The 21,757-nt window shown below is 37.2% G+C and overlaps 1 protein-coding gene across 6 annotated transcripts in view; it reads right to left on the reverse strand.

The window, feature by feature from the left end:
* Positions 1-21,757, reverse strand: part of UBTD2 (ubiquitin domain containing 2) — a 57,071-nt gene that overhangs the window by 28,706 nt on the left and 6,608 nt on the right. Inside the window, exons 2-3 of one of the 6 annotated variants that reach the window (XM_060144195.1) lie at positions 12,314-12,358; positions 10,535-10,631 (exon numbers count right to left, since the gene is read on the reverse strand). The exons of 3 other annotated variants lie outside the window; for them this stretch is intronic. Coding sequence is in view for 1 of the 3 variants with exons in the window: in XM_060144201.1 (XP_060000184.1) it covers positions 10,558-10,631 (74 nt within the window). In the remaining 2 variants the exon portion in view is untranslated. The remainder of the gene's footprint in view (positions 1-10,534; positions 10,632-12,313; positions 12,359-21,757) is intronic. 2 more of the 6 variants (XM_060144201.1, XM_060144196.1) reach the window with 2 other exon arrangements.

Below are 21,757 nucleotides of genomic sequence, written 5' to 3' on the forward strand. Positions count from 1 at the left end.
CAAAAACTCAAAATAAACTTCTTCAGTATTTTGGAAATTAACCAAAGACCTGCAACAATCCAGGGAACATTTATTCTTTCTTATTCAAGAAAAATAGCTGAATTTTGGTTAAAAAAAAAAAACTGTATGTGGTATTTAAGCATACCCTAGGCCCATCCCCCTCTCCTCAGCTCCAGGGTAGCCTTGAAAACCAACAGATAGCAATACAATGAAAGCCACCAACTCAGCAGCCACATGAAGAGTCAAAACAGGGTTGGTACTCTTTAAAAGCCCCATCTGCAGAGAATTGTCATTTTTTGGCCTATCTGAAAGTTCTTTAGAAAATACTACTCATAAAGCTTGTCCTTATTTGACCTGACTTAGAGATAACCCAGTATGAAGAGCCTTTTCCTGGGGGCATTTGTCAAAAACAATCAGCAGCAATTGTTTAACACTGTACCTGCATGGGGCAATGAAAAATTTAGACCAAGAAGCTAATCAAAGCTGCAGAATGAGATGTCCAGAAAATATGACATACTTTTGGGGATCTAAAAGGTTACACATACGCATATAACTGTGTACACACAGGGCCATGCATTCAGGAAAGACCTGAGAAGGTCCTACACTCTCACTTATGACTGAATATTGAGGCTCTGTGCACAAAGGAAGTAAGAGCTAAGGAAACTGCCTGAGTTTTGAAAGTAGACCCTAATATGAACATAGGGCCACTCAGCAAAGAATAGGAGACTTACTCGTTCTAGGCTGTTAAGGAAATCTGTCCAATCATTAGCTTACCACTAAGCTAATTAAGCAGAGATTTCACTGGCTACACCTAACAAGGAATATAAACTTTACAGAATAAGTTCAGGAAAGTCAGTAAACAAAAAGCAACAACAATAACAAACCCTGAGGGAGAAGGGAGAATCTGATTTCCGGGGTTGCCATATATTAAACGTCTAGTTTTCAACCAAAAATTATGAGGCATGCAAACAAACAAGAAAGTATGGCCCACACATGGGAAAAAAGGCAGATAATAGAAACTGTCACTGAGGAATAGGAAGCCCAAGCATTGGACTTACTAGCCAAAGATTTTAAATCAGCTATTTTAAATATGTTCAAAAACCTGAAGGAAATCATGTGTAAAGAACTAAAGCGATGAGAATTAAGTCTCAACAAAGAGGTGAAAATTAGTTTTTAAATTATGGAGTTGAAAAGTACAATAACAAATGAAAAATTCACTAGAAAGGCTCAATAGTATATTTGAGCAGGCAAAAGAAAGAATCAGTGAACTTGGAAGATAGGTCAACTGAGGTGACCTTGTCTGAGGAACATAAAAGAAAAAACGAATGAAAAAAAATGAACAGCTCAAGTGGGGCACTGTCGAGATTACCAATAGGGCTTCCCTGGTGGCGCAGTGGTTGAGAGTCCGCCTGCCGATGCAGGGGACACGGGTTCGTGCCCCGGTCCGGGAAGATCCCACATGCCGCGGAGCGGCTGGGCCCATAAGCCATGGCCGTTGAGCCTGCGTGTCCGGAGCCTGTGCTCCGCGACGGGAGAGGCCACAACAGTGAGAGGTCCGCGTACCACAAAAAAAAAAAAAAAAAGATTACCAATATACACACAATGAGAGTCCTAGAAGAAGGGAGAGAAAGGGGTAGAAAGAATATTGGAAGAAATAATGGCTGAAAACTCGTATTTCATGAAAAAGATCAATCTACACATGCAAGAAACTCAACAAACTCAGAGATCACCACCTAGACGCATCATAATTAAGCTGTCAAAAGTCAAAGATAAAGAATCTTGAGGGACTTCCCTGGTGGTCCGGTGGGTAAGACTCTGCGCTCCCAATGCAGGGGGCCCAGTTCTATCACTGGTCGGGGAACTAGATCCTGCATGCATGCTGCAACTAACAAGTCTGCATGCTGCAACCAAGAGCCCACATGCTGCAACTACAGGTTGCACATGCTGCAATGAAGATCCCACATGCTGCAACTAAGACCCCACATGCTGCAACTAAGACCCAGTGCAGCCAAAATAAATAAATATTTTTTTAAAAACATTAAAAAAAAAAGAGTCTTGAAAGAACAAGAAGTAACTCCTCACATACAAGCATCCTCAAAAAGTTTAACAACTGATTTCTTATCAGAAGCCATGGAGGACAGAAGGCATTGGGACAACATACTAAAAGTAATGAAAGGAAGAGTGTGTCAACCAAGAATTCTACATCCAGAAAAAAGTATCCTTTGAAAATTAAAGAGAAAATAAAACATTCCCAGATAAGCAAAAACTGAAAGGATTTGTTGGCAGCAGACCAGCTCTGCAAAAAATACAACAGGGAGTCTTCAGGCTGAAATAAAGGATACTAGACAGTAACTTGAATACACATTAAGAAATAAAGACCAGGAATCCCCTGGCAGTCCAGTGGTTTGGTTAGGGCTTCGCGCTTCCACTGCGGAGGGCACAGGTTTGATCCCTGGTCGAGGAACTAAAATTCCACATGCCACACAGAGGGAGGGAGAGAGGGAGGGAGGGATGGAGGGAGGGAGAGAGGGAGGGAGGGATGGAGGGAGGGAGAGAGGGAGGGAGAGAGGGAGGGAGGGATGGAGGGAGGGAGGAAGGAAGGGAGGAAGGAAGGAAAAGAAAATCAGTAACATTACACAGGTCAATATAAAAGACAGCATATGTGTATTTTTTTCTTTGTAACTTTGTTTCCTCCTATTTGATTTTAAAGACAATTGTATAAAAAATAATTTAAAATTTGTGTTGATGAGCATACAACATTTAAAGATGTAATATGTATATCAATAACAGCCCAAAGAAGGTGGGAGGGAATGGAGCTGTATAAGTTTTTATATGCTACTGAAATTAGGCTGGTTTCAATCAGAACCGAATTGTTATAAATTAAGATATTAATTATAATCCCCAGAGCAAGAAACAGGAAAATGACTCAAAATATATAGTAAAAAAAAATTTAAAGGGAATTAAAATGATACGCTAGAAAATATCTTATTTAACACAAAAGAAGGCACTAATGCAGGGATGTAAGTAAAAAGGAATAAGACATACAGCAAAAAAACAGCAAAATGGCAGGTGTAAATCCTATCTTAGTAGTAATTACATGAAATATAAATATTAAGCATTCCAATCAAAATGTTGAAATTTGCAGAATGGACCAAAAAACACAATCTAACTGCATGCTGTCTACAAAGAGACATTTTAGATTAAAAAACACATTTAAATCGAAAGCAAAAGGATGGAAAAAGATATATCATGCAAGCAGTTATCAAAAGTGGAGTGGCTATATTTATATCATACAAAATAGACTTTAAGACAAAAATTTTTACTAACAAAGACAAAGAAGGACATTCATAATAAATGTGTCAATTCATCAGGAAGACGTAACAATTACACACATATATGCACATACCAACAGAGCTCCAGAATATATGAAGGAAATATTGACATAACTAAAGGGAGAAATAGTTCTACAGTAATAGTTAGAAACTTCAATACTCTAATTTTCAATAATGGGCAGAATATCTAGGTAGAGTATCAGTACAGAAACAGAGGACTTAATATTATAAACCAGTTAAACCTAATATACATATATACAGTCGACCCGAGCATTCAAACACAGGTTTCAATGCTCAGGTCTACTTTTATGCAGATATTTTTCAATAGAAAATACCTCTGTACCACATGGTCTATGATTGGTTGCATCCACAGATGTGAAGGAGCCACAGATGCAGAGGACCAACTATAAATTATATACAGATCAACCCCACTTGTTCAGGGTCTACATATATAGAACACTCTGCCCAGACTAATAAGTTAGGTCACAGAACAAGTCTCAACAAACTTTAGATGAAATCATATGACATATCTTCTCTGACCATAATGGAATAAAGCTAGGAATTAATAACAGAAAGAAAACTGGAAAATTCACAAATATATGGAAATTAAGCAACACACTATTATACAACCAATGGACCAAGTAAGATATCAAAAAGAAAATGAGAAAATACATTAAGACAAATGAAAACAAAAACGCAAATACAGAAACTCATGGGATGCAGGATCTTCCCTGGTGGTCCAGTAGGTAAGAATCCGTGCTCCCAATGCAAGGGGCCTGGGTTCGATCCCTGGTCAGGGAACTAGATCTCACATGCATGCTGCAACTAAGAGTCCACATGCCGCAACTAGGCCCGCATGCCACAACTAAAGATCCTGCATGCCACAACTAAACACGCTGCAATGAAGATCCCGCATGCTGCAACTGAGAACCAGCATAGGCCAAATAAATAAATAAATAAATAAATCACCTCATGGGATGCACCAAAAACAGTGCTCGGAGGGAAATCTCCAACTATAAACATCTACATTAAAAAAGAAGACAGGGCTTCCCAGGTGGCGCAGTGGTTGAGAGTCCGCCTGCCGATGCAGGGGACACAGGTTCGTGTCCCGGTCCGGGAAGATCCCACATGCCACAGAGTGGCTGGGCCCATGAGCCATGGCCGCTGAGCCTGCGCATCCGGAGCCTGTGCTCCGCAACGGGAGAGGCCACAACAGTGAGAGGTCCGCGTACCGCAAAAAAAAATAAAATAAAAATAAAAAAGAAGACAGATCTTAATCAATAACCCAATTTTACACCTTAAGGAAGAGCAAAGTAAACCCAAAGCTAACAGAAAGAAGGTATAATTAAAGATTAGAGTGGAGATAAACAAAATAAAGGACAGAAAAACAACAGAGATTCAACAAAACCAAATGCTAGTCCTTCTAAAAAATGAACAAAACTGACAAACCTTTAGCTAGACTGACTAAGAATAAAAGAGAGAAGGCACAAATAATTAAAATCAGAAATGAAAGTGTAAATATTACTACTGACCTTACAGAAATAAAAAATATAAGAGAATACTAGAATACTATGAATTGTTGTACACCAACAAATTAAATAACCTAGATGAAATGGACAAGTTCCTAGAAACACAAAATTATCAAAACTGACTTAAGTAGAAATAGAAAATCTCAACAGACTTATAACAAGTAAAGAGACTGAATCAATAACCAAAATCCTCCCAACAAAGAAAAGCCCAGGACCAGATGGCTCCACTGGTGCATTTTACCAAACATTTAAAGAAGAATTAACACCAATTCTTCTCAAATGCTTCCAAAAAAATAGAAGAGGAGGGAACACTTTCTAACTCATTCTATGAAGCCAGCATTCCCTAACCAAAGCCAGACAAATACAATACAAAAAACCTACAGACCAATATCCTTAAGACAGATGCAAAATCCTCAACATAATACTTGCAAACTGAATCCAACAGCATATTAAAAAGATTATGCACCATGACCAAGTGGGATTTATCCCATGAATGCAAGACTGATTCAGCATAGAAAATCACTGTAATATGACATATTAATAAAACAAAGGAGGGAACTCCCTGGTGGTCCAGTGGTTAGTACTCAGCACTCTCACTGCCATGAGCCCAGGTTCAATCCCTGGTAGGGGAACTAAGATCCTGCAAGCTGCATGGCATGGCCAAAAAATAAATAAATAAAATTAAAAATTAAAAAACAAAGGAAAAAACCCACATGATCATCTCTATGACTGCAGACAAAGCACCTGACAAAACCCAACACGCTTTCATGATAAAACACTCATAAAGCTAGGAATAGACAGGAACTTCTGTGACATGATAAAAGGTCTTTATGAAAACTCACAGCTAACATCATACTCAATGAAGAAACAAACTGAAAGTTGCCCCCCAAGATCAAGAAGCTAAGAAACTCTTATTGCTGTTGTGAGGGGGAAGGAGGGAGGGAGGGAGGGAGGGAGGGAGGGAGGGAGGGAGGAAGAGGGAGACCCTCTAAGTATTGCTGTGCTTTACTGTACAATCAAGCAAAAAACAGTTACTATTCTTTGGAAATTCAAACCTTTTTAATTCCAACATGTTTGAATTACATAAGAGGATATACAAAAACATCATTTAAATATCTGCAATGATGATGATCATTAAATACCTGCACTACATACAATGGAAAGAAACTAGCCCATTTCAAACAAGGAGTTCTATGAGACATTCAAAATCTTAAGAGCATAGTTATCACTGTGCATGATGGTATAACTATAAAGTAATGAGACTGTGTATCAAATGCCACACCTAAAACAAGTTATGTATAAGCACTATGTATTTACACAAATATATTCTGAGTAGGTACTGTTGATGAGGCACTATAAGGCCAAAAAATACACTGAAAGGTATAATATAATTTGGAGAACCAAATTTTCACTATTCAAAAGAAGTACTACAACAAAAAAAAAAGGAAGGAAAGCAGACAGACATGTATCAGCTCATTTGTACAAAAGGAAACGGATAAATCAGAAACCAATGGTACTGGTTACTTACAGAGGGTGAGTGGAAATGCAATGGAAATAATGGAAAGATGGGTAAGAGGTAGAAATGAATAAGGGTTACACTTCTGAGTATACCTTTTTGCCTAGTTCTAACTTTTAGAACTATGTTAACATTACACATACTCAAACAAGCAAACAAATAAAATCAACAAGAGGGGGAAAACTAAAAATGGAACACAACTAGAAATCGATGAATTTAACTGTATTTCAAAGGATTAAAAAACTACATTAAAAGGGTGTGTACCTAACCCAACATTTCAACACAGTAATTTTACCCTTAGGCTACAGACATAAAGAACTGTAAACAAATACTGAACTCTAGTTAGTAGTTTTGTTTTTCACAATGAAATGTATTAGCAATTCCAAACTACTCTATGTATATTCTCAGACTGAGTAAACAAGTAAATACACTGCGGAAACTGGGAGCCAGGTTTCTTTATTCTAAGAGAATTATAAATATGGACAGGGAAAGGCTAGAATGAACCCTGTACCATTAGACTGAATGAGAGAGATCAGTATGAACTCATTGTTTTTAATATATAAAAAGGTACAGATGTGTGTTATACAGATGTATATATCATATATATCTGTATCTCCTATATAGCTTAGGGATATATAGGCTATATATAAATATGTATCCTAGCTCTTTCCACTGTGAGGATCTCGAGGCAAAGACACTCCAATAGCACCAAACACACCTGCATTCTAGATTTTGGCTTCTAAGTATCATTCTCCACTAAAAGGAACCAGGGGTCTCTGGCTGATTCCAGGGCTCTGACAAGTAAAATACAAAATGAAACTGGAACATCTTGTTATGTCAGAAAACAAGTAAGTGATCAAGAATAATGAAGTCATGTCAAAAGAATGTAGAGGCCAGCTTGGCGGAGCTCCCACTGGCCAATCTGGTACAATTTGAGCATCAAAATAAATAACAATAGTAACAGATTTTACCCCCATGGAATAAAAAAGAAAACCATGAGTCCATACCAATGTAAATAAGTAAGCAAATAGGGAAGATGAGAGCTCTTTCTTACATTAAAATGCTGATTAATAAATATAAAACAAATAGTGAAATTAGAAAAATCACAATTTGACAACCACCATAATTATTTAAGGCAAGAATTACCAATGGATGATAAAACTAGTGACTGTTTGATAAGAAACAAAATATTTACATAGACTCAGTCTTCCTACTAGATACTTATTGTTTGCAGAGGGAAAAACAGTAACTTTGCAGGGAAGAATTTTGGCTGGCACCATAAGTGATTAAAGTTAACATCACCAATAATGGGAAAAGCAGACATTATATGACCCCTGACATGATGCACTAAGGACACAATCTCACTTCTGTGGTAGTCTTATCCAGACTGCATAATAATGGAGGAACCTAAGCATAAGGAAACATCAGACAAATTCCAATTGATGAACACTCTGCAAAATAACTGGCACGTACTTTTCAAAATGCCAACGTCGTGAAAAGACAAGGTCTCCAGAACCGTTCCAGATTAAAGAAGACTAAAGAGGTATGACAGTTAAACACAATGAATGATCCTAGGTGATTTTCTCTGAATATTAATGAAGACAATGGGGAACTCTGAATAAAATCTAGAGTAAATATTATTTCAATATTCATTTCTTGATTTTGATTATTATATTGTGGTTATATGAATGTCCTTTTTCTTAGGAAATACACACTAAAGTATTTAGGGGTAAAAGGGTTTATTGTGTGCAACTTAAACAGCTCAATAAAATTTAAGTATTTACACACATGCATGTATATATAAAGAGGATGACAAAGCAGCTGTGATAAAATGTTAACATTTGAGGAAATTCGGATGAAGGGTACCAGAACGTCTTTGTACTGTTTTTGCAACTTTTCTGAAGTCCAGTGTTATCTTTAAATAAAGTGAAAAAGAAAAAAAAAAAGACCTGTGACCCTTTGATAATCCCTTGGATATAGATTTGGATTTGGTACAACAACTATGATATTAACTTAGATTTCACTTGGCCCCCAAAACCCACGACACCCTAAAGGTGCTGATTGTGTCTTGACAGAATTAGACACTTTGAGACTTTCCTTGACCAACTCAAAATTCTTCAGGAAAAGAAGAAAAGTTCCTGTAAGCATTTCAAAAACCCTGTAGGGAATGATCCCTACTACTCTGACTGTTACATCACAGGTGAAGGTAGCAGTTTGCCAAAAATGTTGCTTTTCTCAGAGAAAATAACAATAGTCAACAGAGAATGCATACTGTGGTCCAGCCACTGTGCAGAGTGCACTCTATATACCACCCCACTCAATCCTCTCAATAACTCTAGTGTAATCTCTATCTTAAAATGAGGAAACAAACTTAAGAAGGTAAAGTATCTAGGTGGGGAGGAGGATAAGGGAGATGACAATAATAATATGTTTCATAGGATTGTTACAAAGATTTAATGAGGTAATATTTCTCACACAATTAGAACAGTGCCTGGAACATAAAAAACAATACCTAAATGTCTGTTAAATGAATAAATATAAAAAATATCCCAAAGATCATAAGGCTAAATGGTATAGCTGGGATTTAAACCTAGACTAACTCCAAGGTTCATATTCTTAGCCACTAGGACCATGGTGTCTCATGGTTTTAAGAATTACTAGACAAAGTGTTCAACATGGTCCTAGACTTTCACCTACAAAGTGAAACTACATGATCAATCCATCTCTAAGGTCTTGGGGTTCCATGAGGTTTCAAAGCTGTGAACCAGTACTTAAGATGGCATAGCAAGTTGGCATCGATCTGAAGTGCCCAAACAACACGCTATTTCCGAGACACTAATTACCAAAAGCATGTTGGTGCCTGTCCCAAGCCCAGTGCCAAAATTAGTACTAAGTGTTTCCTGAGAAAGATACTAGCAGTCCATACAATTCTTTATTCAAGATGGTTTCCCTTTTCAATCTGAAAAGTTTCCTTTGCTTGAGAAATTCTAATGTTTTTAAGAGCCTGCCAAAGATGTAGGTAAACATACTTTACTTGAAATTTGTGTTCCTCTGCCAAGTCCTTCTCCTTGAATGGGATTCTAAGTGCAAAGAACTCTTGCTTTTAAGAACAGATAAGAATCCAAGAGTAGGTACAGCAGAACCATAGAAAATAATATTTTGGCTTGTCTAAGATCTTGCCACAAAATCCATAAAGCAGAACTGGGGCTCAAACATCAAATTCTCTATCAAGTTAAAAAGAAAGTGATATCTGATGCAAACAATCAAAGTGACAGAAAAAATACTAGAAAGTGTATTGCCTTTGGGTTAGATTCGTAGGAAAAGAAATACATCTTGGATGTCATTTAATCCTTTTAAATTGCATCTATGGCTATCACTATTACAAAATCCCAAGCTTTACTTTCAGCTTATTTAACTGTTCAGAAGGAAGTAAAGAAATACTAAATTCTTGCAAACTGCCCACAAAAAAGCATCAAGCAACTTGCCAATTATAGTGTGGTATTCCTTTCTCCAGTTTACACTGCATCTCCTCACATTAAGTCCTGGAATGTGCATCTCTCACATCATTATGATGACTCTACTAATTCCTAACTTTTAAAACAGCCAGCTCAATTTTAGAAAAAATACTGACAACACTCCCAAAATGAAAAGCTAACAATGACATACTCATTATATCCCAAAGCTAAAACATCAGTAAAGTCAAACTCTAGAAGCTGTAGCTGTGACCTCAGAAAGCACGTCACAATTTCTCTAAACATATGAACACATTTTTGCTTCACTCTCTCTTTTATACACACAGCCATATACTCTGAGTCTGAAAGGATGTACACGAAAATGTTTACGTTAGGTCATAGGATAAGCTTTTTCTTAAACATGCTTTCTACATTTAAGAACATTTTCAGTTTTTAAAAAGATTTAAAAATGACCATAAGTTAGTAAAAAAAGATTCATACTACACAAATTCTCATATAAAACAGAGATTATATATAATAATGTATATAATATGCATAGTATATGTCTATATATCTATGTATATGTTGTATATGTGTATAGTGTTTATGTTGTATATATGTATTGTATATATAATGAACATATATGTATAAGAGTGTGCATGTTATGTATAGGAATCAAAAGCTTTAATTATTCTCTTTTCTTACTTAGAAGGCAAAAGTGATCTTAGAAGTGCTCCAGTCTGAACTTCTGGACAGGTATTGATTTAGTTTAGCAATGTTATAAGTAGCTTGTAGCTTGTATCTAGGAATAAATGCAAAGATATTGTTAATCAATACTTTAACTATTTTAAAATTGTACAGTATTTCCCCCCCCAAGATTTTACTACAAAAATAACTCACCAATGTTGTTTATACTTCCTATTTATTATTAAATCAGAACTATCAGAATTATTTCTCAACGGAAACTGAATTTTATTCTACATCTTAAGTTTCTTTAATCTCCCTCAATGTTTCGCCTGAAAATGTCTTTTCCCTCCTCTGATAAATGGTGAAACTTTCACACACGTAAGACTTTTAGTATACATCCTTGTCCCAAACTGAAAAACCTACCTCTACTACTGAAAAGTAAGTTCTGTCCCTATTTATTATTCCCTTCTTAAAATGGTTAAAGATCATCTGTGACAGAAAAAGAAAAAGGTTATTTTTCCGGTCATTTGCTTGCCCTATGCAGTTACACTGTATTTCTAGTCAGTACACTTAGTGCTGGTATATAGAAAACAAAAATACAAACACACACAAGAACCTGTTTTCTACCCCATGATAGATCCAATGCAAAAAGATAGTCTCCTTCTTGCCTCCAGTAGTATTTATTACATTTTATTACAGATAAGCAATTTTCCCCATTCTCAAAGCTCTTGTTACAGCTTAAGTGTCTTATTCAATGTTCAGTCTAGAAATATTGGGTATCATTTTATTGTTTCCTCAAATTCCTTTTCATCATGTCCCACTTGTTATATGTAGTGACACATCTCAATTTTTCACTTCATAGTTATGAGAATTTAAACGGTATATAAACTACTCTGAGTCATTTAAGAAGAGAGAAGTATCCATGACAAGATGCAATCATCACAAACCAAGAGCCACAAAAGCCAAATTCACGGAAGGGTTTGTTCAACAGGCCCTGTGTGTTAATTTTTGCAACACAGCAATGATCAAAGGCCCAAAAGCTGTTTAATCACCATCCAGTTAAAATTATTATTTCCAAGTCAAGGAAGAAATTTATTGGTGACTGCCAGAAAAAGTACAAGCTCTGATAATGAAACTGTATTATGGGACCACCATAGGTTCCCCCCTCCCCACTTCTGAATGAGACACTCCAGGTGACCAGGTGATGGATGGTTTCAGTTCCTTTTATCAGGTATAAAACCAGGAGGTGGTTTCAAATGTCCATATGCTGATATTATAAGTACAGACACTCATTCACTTCTGGGTTCCAATCCCCATCCTTAAATTTCTGTATATACTAATCAGAGTGAACTTTCATGTAACCTCCTTCAACTCACCCTTCAGGACAATCACCACTCTATGATTTGAAGCAGACAGATACTCTAATACTCCACTAAGGGTGATTTAAGAGCACCCTTTATTAAAAAGACTTTATAAGCTTTCTCCAAACTAGACAAAGCCTTCTTTTCTTGTACTTTAAGGACCTGAAGGAAACTTGTTTCCCCACAAAGTTCAACTACTAAATTCAAGTCAAGCTGGAATAAAACTGAATTTTAAGCTGAAAACATTCAGTCTGGGATAGGAGGCAGAGGTAACAATGAAAAAGAAGGTAACTGAGTAAAGGGGCACAAAAGAAGATGAGCAAGATTATCACTTTTTTCCATTTGAGCCAGTTAGATAATTAAGATCTTAGTTCAAAATTTCTATCTTGTGAGATGCAATATAATTTGTTGACTAAGATCAAAGGCAATTACTCACCTCATTTCTTACGGCTGCCATCTCCATTTTGGAGTATGAAGAGTCCTTAAGAACCACATTTCATTAACTTCAACTCAACTGTGTTTACTGCCATGAACGAAACACACACACACACACACACACACACACACACACACACACACACACACACACACACACACACACACACACACACACACACACACACACACACACACACACACACACACACACACACACACACACACTTCTGCTCCAAGGAAAGAAAAGTCAACCAAAACCCCTCCTTACCATCTGTGGAGAGAATACTGAGTTAGAAAACAGAAGACAGAGACTACAGTTTGGGCTACTGTTTTTATTCCTTAATCAGATCAAAACCATCTGTGTGCCTCAGTTTCCTCCCTTCTAAAATGGTGATATTAATATCAGCCTTCCTTAAAGTCAAAGGTTTCTTGAAAGAATCAAGAAAATGTATGTGGGACTTCCCTCGTGGCACAGTGGTTAAGAATCCGCCTGCCGATGCAGAGGACACGGGTTCGAGCCCTGGTCCGGGAAGATCCCACACGCCGCGGAGCAACTAAGCCCGTGCGCCACAACTACTGAGCCTGTGCTCTAGAGCCCGTGAGCCACAACTACTGAAGCCTGCGTGCCACAACTACTGAAGCCCGGGTGCCTAGAGCTTGTGCTCCACAACAAGAGAAGCCACTGCAATGAGAAGCCTGCACACCGCAACGAAGAGTAACCCCCGCTCGCCGCAACTAGAGAAAGCCTGCGCGCAGCAACGAAGACCCAACACAGCCAAAAATAAATAAATTTATTTTAAAAAATACTTATCCAAATTGGTGAATTTTTGTGTAGCCATTTTAATATTGAAGGTGGAAGAAGAAAAAAAACATTTTCAGTATATCATGCTTTATTATTTCAAGAAAGGTAAAAATGCAACTGAAACACAAAAAAAGATTTGTACAGTGTACGGGGAAGGTGCTATGACTGATCGAACGTGTCAAAAGTGGTTTGCAAAGTTTCGTGCTGGAGATTTCTCATTGGATGATGCTCCACAGTCGGGCAGACCAGTTGAAGTCGACAGCGATCAAATCGAGACATTAATTGAGACAATCAATGTTATACCACGCGAGAGATAGCCGACATACTCAAAATATCCAAATCAAGCACTGAAAATCATTTGCACCAGCTTGGTTATGTGAATCGCTCTGACGTTTGGGTTCCCCATAAGTCAGGAGAAAAAAACCTTCTTGACCATATTTCCACATGTGATTCTCTACTTAAACATAATGAAAACGTTCCATTTTTAAAACAAATTGTGACAGGCGATGAAAAATGGATATTGCACAATAATGTGGAACTGAAGAGATCGTGGGGCAAGCGAAATGAACCAGCACCAACCACACCAAAGGCTGGTCTTCAACCAAAGAAGGTGATGTTGTGTATATGGTGGGATTGGAAGGGACTCCTCTATTATGAGCTCCTTCCGGAAAACCAAATGATTAATTCGAACAAGTACTGCTCCCAATTAGACCACAAGAAAGCAGCACTTGACGAAAAGCGTCCAGAATTAGTCAAAAGAAGACGCATAATCTTCCATCAGGATAACGCAAGACTGCATGTTTCTTTGATGACCAGGCAAAAACTGTTACAGCTTGGCTGGGAAGTTCTGATTCTTCCGCTGTATTCGCCAGACATTGCACCTTCGGATTTCGACTGATTTCAGTCTTTACAAAATTCTCTTAATGGAAAAGATTTCAATTCCCTGAACGACTGTAAAAGGCACCTGGAACAGTTCTTTGCTCAAAAAGATAAAAAGTTGGAAGATGGAATTATTAAGTTGCCCGAAAAATGGCAGAAGATAGTGAAACAAAAGGGTGAATATGCTGTTCAATAAAGTTCTTGGTGAAAATGAAAAATGTGTCTTTTATTTTTACTTAAAAACTGAAGGCGCTTTTTGGCCAACTCAATAGTTTTTATATGGAGGAATGTGGTTTCGAAAATAAATAAATAAAGGACGAATAGTTCTGAGCCCCAGAGTGAAATCAGTCTTTAGTAAAGTACTTCAGAGAGTAGTTCCACCCTACAAGTTGTCCCCAGGCTCTGCCCTTCTCCAAAATCCCCTAAAATGTCTCCTCAGAAAAACCCCGAACACCTAAATTCAGAGAATTCTTAAAGGGTGTCTTCATTATTCCTCGTCAATATAATACTTTACAGGCTGCATGTGAGACCTAGATTTCTGCTGCATTCAACATAAGCACAGAATCAGCTCAAAAACAGCCTGACATAAATGCCACGGGGCTGGGTGGGCTTTAAATATAATTAACCCTCTTTTCATATGCAAAGCAATTCAAATCACCACTAAGTTTGCTAAGGATGACAGAATAATACACAAATAAACACAAAATAAGTGGGGAGACTTTAACAAGCAAATCAGATCACTCCCTCCCTTTCATCAAATAGGCAAATAAGAATCTATCCCAGAGTTAATTATCATGAGGAAAATCACTAAAGATAATAGGCCCTTGTACAACCAAGGACATAGTTGTACATTACAACATTACAATAGTTTTTATTACTATACATTTCACCCAAAAAACAAATGAAATAACTAAAGCCAAGTAGTAAACTTTTTATTCTCCAAATGATAAAACAGTCACAACTATTCATTCATTATTTCACTTATTTATTCAATCAGCAACTACTGAATGCACATGTACCAGTAACTATACTAGACACTAGGCATACAGTAAAGAAGAAATCAGAAAAGGCCCCTGACCTCACAGACCTTATAATATTGTGGGAGAAGACAGGAAATAAGCAAGTAAACAAATAATTTCCAAAAGCAATATAAAAAAATAAAACATGGGGAAAGATCATGCTATTTTTAAGAACTGTAATAAAAAGCACTACACAGCAAATATTTATTTACATTAAGGCAAAGGCCCTGAAATGGGAAGAAGCTAAGCTTTATTCACTAGATGCAAAGATCTTCCGCTGACACCCCTTTTATGATTCATCTCAATCTAGTCCATTCTTCATAAGCAAGAGTCAGACTCTCACAAACATGGCAGACACCAGACCTCACCTCCAGGTCCTTCCCAGCACCTCTTCTGATTCTAGTTCCTCCTTCATAAATCACAAATACAAGATCTTATCCAACAATCGCTTTTCCATGAAGTACTCACTGTCTGAATTTCCAAAGGTTAAACATAACACAAGTTTGCCCAATTGAGGGCAAAGAGTTGGAATATTTTATGCTCAAGAGAGAAAATAGAAAAGTGAAAAGTGACATGGCGTCAGAGGTAGGGAAAAGCAAAGGCCTAACCGTACCAAGGTGCACTTCCAGCTTCAAATGAACTGAGAGGTGAAGTTCACATCTTAAATAATGAAATACCTTCACTTTCAGGGAAGCCCTATGCCCTCATCTTAAAAATTAACTGGAGAATGCTTAGTGAAAGTAAAACATAAACCATAATACTGTATGACATGTTAGTGTTTAAGTTCTGAGTATAGCTGATAGTGTTAGTTATTCAAACTTTTAAAAAATCTCCTACAGGGCTTCCCTGGTGGCGCAGTGGTTGAGAGTCTGCCTTCCGATGCAAGGGACGCGGGTTCGTGCCCCGGTCCGGGAGGATCCCACATGCTGCGGAGCGGCTGGGCCCGTGAGCCATGGCCACTGAGCCTGTGCGTCCAGAGCCTGTGCTCCGCAACGGGAGAGGCCACAGCAGTGAGAGGCCCGCGTACCGCAAAAACAAAAACAAAATCTCCTACAGAACTTTATGAGACTCTAAATCATTTATTTTTATTTTTTAGTGACTATATACAATCAAAATAAAAAGAAATCAAATGCTGAGACTGATATATTAGTGTTCAGCGTAACATATACCTAAAAAAGAAGATTCAACTATTTAAAAAGTTGGAGTCTACTGATCTCATCCAACATGCTCATTTTATAGATGAGAAAAAAACTAAGAAACCAGGAAGTCAAGTGACTTATTTAAGGTAACTGATACAGGGAACAGAGGTGGAACCAGAACTGAAGAATTCTGACTCCCAGATCTTTTCATTACACTGTATGGTCTTATTTAACAAGGTTTTTGTTCTAGAATTAAATAGTGTTCTATCAAGAAAATATCACTTTCTCCCTAACGCCATTATAAAGTCAAAGATGTGTTTCACACAATTGTTAACTAAGCCTAAAGTACTATGAAGAAACTGAAGTCTCTGTCCCAGGTCCAATGCAGCTTATATTCTGAGAATATAAGTAATGTACAAAAATAACGATGATAGAAGATTATTGTAAAACTGGGAGAACGGGATGTGGATCAAAGGGCACAAACTTTCAGTTTTAAGAAGCAAAAGTTATGAAGATCTAATGTTCAGTATGGTGACTGTTAATAACAGTACTTTATACTTGAAAGTCGCTGAGAGTAGACCTTAAGGATTCTCATTACCAAGAATGTGTTAATTATCTTGATTTGGGTAATAGTTTCACAATGTATATGTATATGAAATCATGATATTGTATACTTTAAATATATACAATAATATTTGTCAATTATTCCTCAATAAAGTTGGGGGAAAGAATGAGAGGAGACTAAGCACTAAAGAATAATAGTACTATGATATTCAGGACGGCAGGATTATTTCTGCGTGGAAAAATGAAAAACAAAAAAAGGCTCATACTTGTTCCGTAATGAAAGATTATCCCAGTGTTGGAAGTTAGATAGCAGAAAAGAGCTAGGAAAAGTTTGGATTTTGGATCTACTATAGTCTAGGAAATAAAGAATCATACATATTTTGTTAGAATTAGATCTAGCTGGGACTTCCTCTGTGGTGCAGTGGATAAGAATCCACCTGCCAATGCATGGGACACAGGTTCGATCGCTGGTCCGGGAAGATCCCACACATGCCGCAGAGCAACTAAGCCCATGCGCCACAACTACTGAGCCTCCGCTCTAGAGCCCGCCTGCCACAAATACTGAAGCCCGCACGCCTAGAGCCCATGCTCTGCAACAAGAGAAGCCACCGCAAGGAGAAGCCCGTGCACCGCAACGAAGAGTAGCCCCCGCTCACCACAACTAGAGAAAATCTGTGCGCAGCAACAAAAACCCAACACAGCCAAAAATAAATAAAAATTAAATCTTTAAAAAAAAAAAAGAATTAGATCTACCTAATTTCCAGTCTAAAGAAAATACAGAGGCTATAAGAATTCACTAAATACACCACAGGGAAACAATAAGACAAGTCCAGATTGTGGTACATAAGACTCTTCAAAAAGTCAATGTCATAGGGAAGAAAAGGGGGGGAGGTTTTCTAGATTTAAAAAGATTAAAGAGGGACTTCCCTGGTGGTCCAGTGGTAAAGAATCCACCTTACAATGCAGGGGATGCGGGTTTGATCCCTGGTCAGAGAACTAAGATCCCACATGCCGCGGGGCAAATAAGCCCATGTGCCACAACTACTGAGCTAGAACACCTCAACTAGAGAGCGTGCATGCAGCAAACTACAGAGCCCATGTGCTCTGGAGCCCACGCTCCCTGGAGCCTGCACGCCACAACCAGAAAAGAGAAAACCTGCCACCACAACTAGAGAGAAATCCACTACTAGAGAAGCCCATGGGCCGCAACGAAAGATCCCATCATTGACCCTGTGTGCCACAACTAAGATCAATGCCGCCTAAAATAAATAATAAATAAATCTTTAAAAATATTTAAAGAAAGAATAAATTTCTAAAGAAAAAGATTAAAGAGACAAACAAATGCAATGTCTAAATGCAGATTAGATCCTATTTTGAAAAAAACAGATATAAAAGACACTTGGGGGACAACTGGGAGATTCTGATTATGGACTAGATCTTAGGGAATAACAGTTAATCTTCTTAGGAGTGATAATAGTATTGTTATGTAGGAGAAGAGCTTTATTTTTTAAAGATGGATGTTGAAATGTCATGATGTCTGTACTCACTTTCAAACAGTTAAGCAAATGTATATATACATACACACACACATTTGTTCAATCTAATTGATGGGTATTCAAGTGTTTGTACTAGAGTCTTTCAACTTTTCAACATGTTTAAAAATTATCATTAAAAATGTTTTTAAAAGAATTAGATATCTTGATAGAGAAGATCTAATCCACTAATCCTCTCTGTTTTTCAAAAAAAAATTTTTTTTTCTTCAGAAGAAACTGAGCCCAAAGTACCACAGCTAATACAGGCCTTTTCTCAATAGAAATTAAAACTCAGGCAGATCTGCAGAATCTTAGCCCAAACTCTTCACATATGCCAGAAAACTGGAACCCAAGAAAAAACAACTGATCTGGGACAAACACCTACATGTGTATGTAAAAAACAAACATATTTTTTATGGGTATTTTTCTATTTTATTTTTTTAATTTTTAAAATTTTTATTGGAGTATAGTTGCTTTACAATGTTGTGTTAGTTTCTACTGTACAGCAAAGTGAATCAGCTATACATATACATATATCCCCTCTTTTTGGATTTCCTTCCCATTTAGGTCACTACAGAGCACTGAGTAGAGTTCCCTGTGCTATACAGTAGGTTCTCATTAGTTATCTATTTTATACATAGTATCAATAGTGTATATATGTCAATCCCAATCTCCTAACTCATCCCACATCCCCCTTTCCTCCTTGGTATCCATACATCTGTTCTCCACGTCTGTGGGTCTATTTCTGCTTTGTAAATAAGATCGTTTATACCAGTTTTTTCAGATTCCACATATATACGTTAATATACAATATCGGTTTTGTCTTTATGTTTAATATGTAATAATCCCATTACAACTACAAAAGAATAAAAATCTGTTAAAGACTACAACAACCTAGTACATCAGAAATTTGTACAAAATAACTTCAGAATGCAGCATTAAATGGGAATTAGTTCATTAGATCCACAAAAAAACAAACAGTAAAATTTTAAACCACTTAACTAGTATCGCCTATAATATTGTCTCACAACTTTGTCTATTGATTATGTCAATTACGCCTTCCAAAATCTGACAACATACCCTAATAACTTCATTTTTCACCACTCCCTCCACAAGCTTCTTGCCAGTCCCCCAAAATGCCATGTTTTTTCATATTTCTATACAGGTAATTTCCTCTGCACACAGAATGCCCTTCTGCCTTTTCTTCATCTACTCCTCTTTCAAGACCAACTTCTTATATCGCCTCTCCAATGAAGTTTTCTGACAGTGCTCCACACTGCTCCTTGAACTTCCAAAATACTTTTTTCATTGCTATAGAGACTTTTTAAACTTTTCCTAATTATTTAAACGTATGATTCCTTCATTAGACCATAAGCTAACCTGATTTCACAGAGCAAGTCTTATTTATATCTCTACTTATAGTTAGCTTCAAGTGCTGGCAATTAGAAATAACGGAAGCTGTCTATTTTTAAAAGACAGCTTTCTTCCTTTCAGGAAGAACCTAAAAAATAAAGTGTTTGCCCTGAGTTGAAAGTGATAGTTTATTATGAAGCAGATTCATACCTTGAATAACTTGGACAATTTGTTACTCTGCCCCTTTGATACTCTTGTCACACAGCCCACAAGCATGGAAACTATCTGAACAAATGCAAAGAAGCAATCTGACCTTGCTTATACCTACAAACCAATTATAATAAATACATAAAATTATCTGAAGGGTTTCTTGTGAGGGTAAGAACTCAAACAGAGAAGTCCCAAAGTCACTAATTCATTACTTATTGAAGTCTTGAGCAAATGTATCATTAAGGCTTCACACTCAAGTAAAATTCATATAAAATTACCCCCACATGTAAATATCTCTTTTTCTTAAACAGCTACCTTCAACAGAAATTTCATTTCTAAAAACAGAGCTATAATGGAAACTTCTAAAATTTTACTGCAAACATGCAAAAATATGGCATTACAATACCCAATGTATACTCAACAATATTTAACCACTCAGCTCAATATATGGAGTATATTCAAAACCTAGCTTGATTCTTGCTGCCTGCAAGTCAAAGTAGCTGATGCAAGATGAATACATGCTTGATTGTTCTTGGCCAACACACATGCATCTTTAAGTACATACGCATTAGTAAAGTCTCAACCTATGGTCCTTGAACTACCAGTGAAACATGAGGAGCCTGCTGGTAGCCTAGTACTGCCTGACAAGCAGAAGCAGAAAGCTGGGTAGGGATGGTGAGGGGTGGCAGGGAGAATCAGCTGCAGTGGTCCACCAAATGAAGATAAACCATTCAGGTGGTCTGCAGTAAGGAAAAAGGAGAGAATCACTAAATCAGCAAATTGATCGCCCAATTAATATGATCATGTTGCTTACCAAAATCAACTTAATGCTCCCTTGCAACAAGAGAAGAATGTGTTTCGGTCAAAAACCACAAGAGAGATAATTCATTAACATAAGGCAAAAGTTCCTAATTACTGTTATTAACGCTCAATAACCATTCACATTAGAAGACTCACCTGGGTAGAGTACTACTAGCAAGGTGCTGCCAAAGCTTTGCATTTACTGTAAGAAAATCAGATTTAAAAATAAAATCCACTAATTACAATTTCTCCATAAGAAAGACAGGTATTACAGATTAGAGCCATCAAAAATCAAAGGAATGACAATTCCTATCATTTCTAGTGGCTTAAATCTTCTGTCCATACTGTGTATCACTAGCAATTGATTCCTAAATACAAAATCAGAGATTAAAAAGACAGCCCATTTAATATCCATAATGAGACTCTTCTTTCAAAATGTCTTTCCAACATAAATTCCAAAATAATCTTGACTGGGAAAAAATTTCAACCCTCTACTTAGTAGAAAACTGAAAACGAGTGGGACTAGCCCAGTGGAAGGTAGCTGATGAGGCAGGGGCTACAACATACCATGTCAGTTTTTTATGTAAACCAGAGTTTTAAAATCTTTTCTCAAAGAGGATTCAGCTTGCCCCATATGGCAGTATTTTCCAACTGTAGCTTCCCTGGCCTAATTTCAGTTCTCATACCTACTGGACCTACCTACCCACCCACAGTACCACTCACTGTATTTCCAACCTGCGTTTTCTTGCTGTATATGTCCCTTTTGGTTCTTTCCACACAACTCCACTCCTAGTCAAATAAGCCACCCTCTGCTTTATCAAGTAAATGCCTCCTATTTCACAGTGTGTCTCTCTCCAAATGGTATAAAATTTTATGCATCCCTCTCATAAAGCCCCAGAGCTCACCAACCCAAAAAAAATATGAAAGATTTTTACTTCTACTGTCACACTAGGGATAAAAAAGGGGGAGACTTAATCTTTAGTCCTAGTCACGTTCAGTGTGCTTCATTTTTTACTATAGGCACAGTCCTAAGAGTAGAAGCAAAAGAAAATTCAATAAGCAACCTAGTTAGATGATGTGTATAAATAATATATGGGACACTGAAAATACATAAGGAATAGATTTGCATGATATTCTTGGAGA

Source organism: Lagenorhynchus albirostris, chromosome 3 (genome assembly GCF_949774975.1).
Source record: "Lagenorhynchus albirostris chromosome 3, mLagAlb1.1, whole genome shotgun sequence".
In the NCBI taxonomy this organism is placed as follows: Eukaryota; Metazoa; Chordata; class Mammalia; order Artiodactyla; family Delphinidae; genus Lagenorhynchus; species Lagenorhynchus albirostris.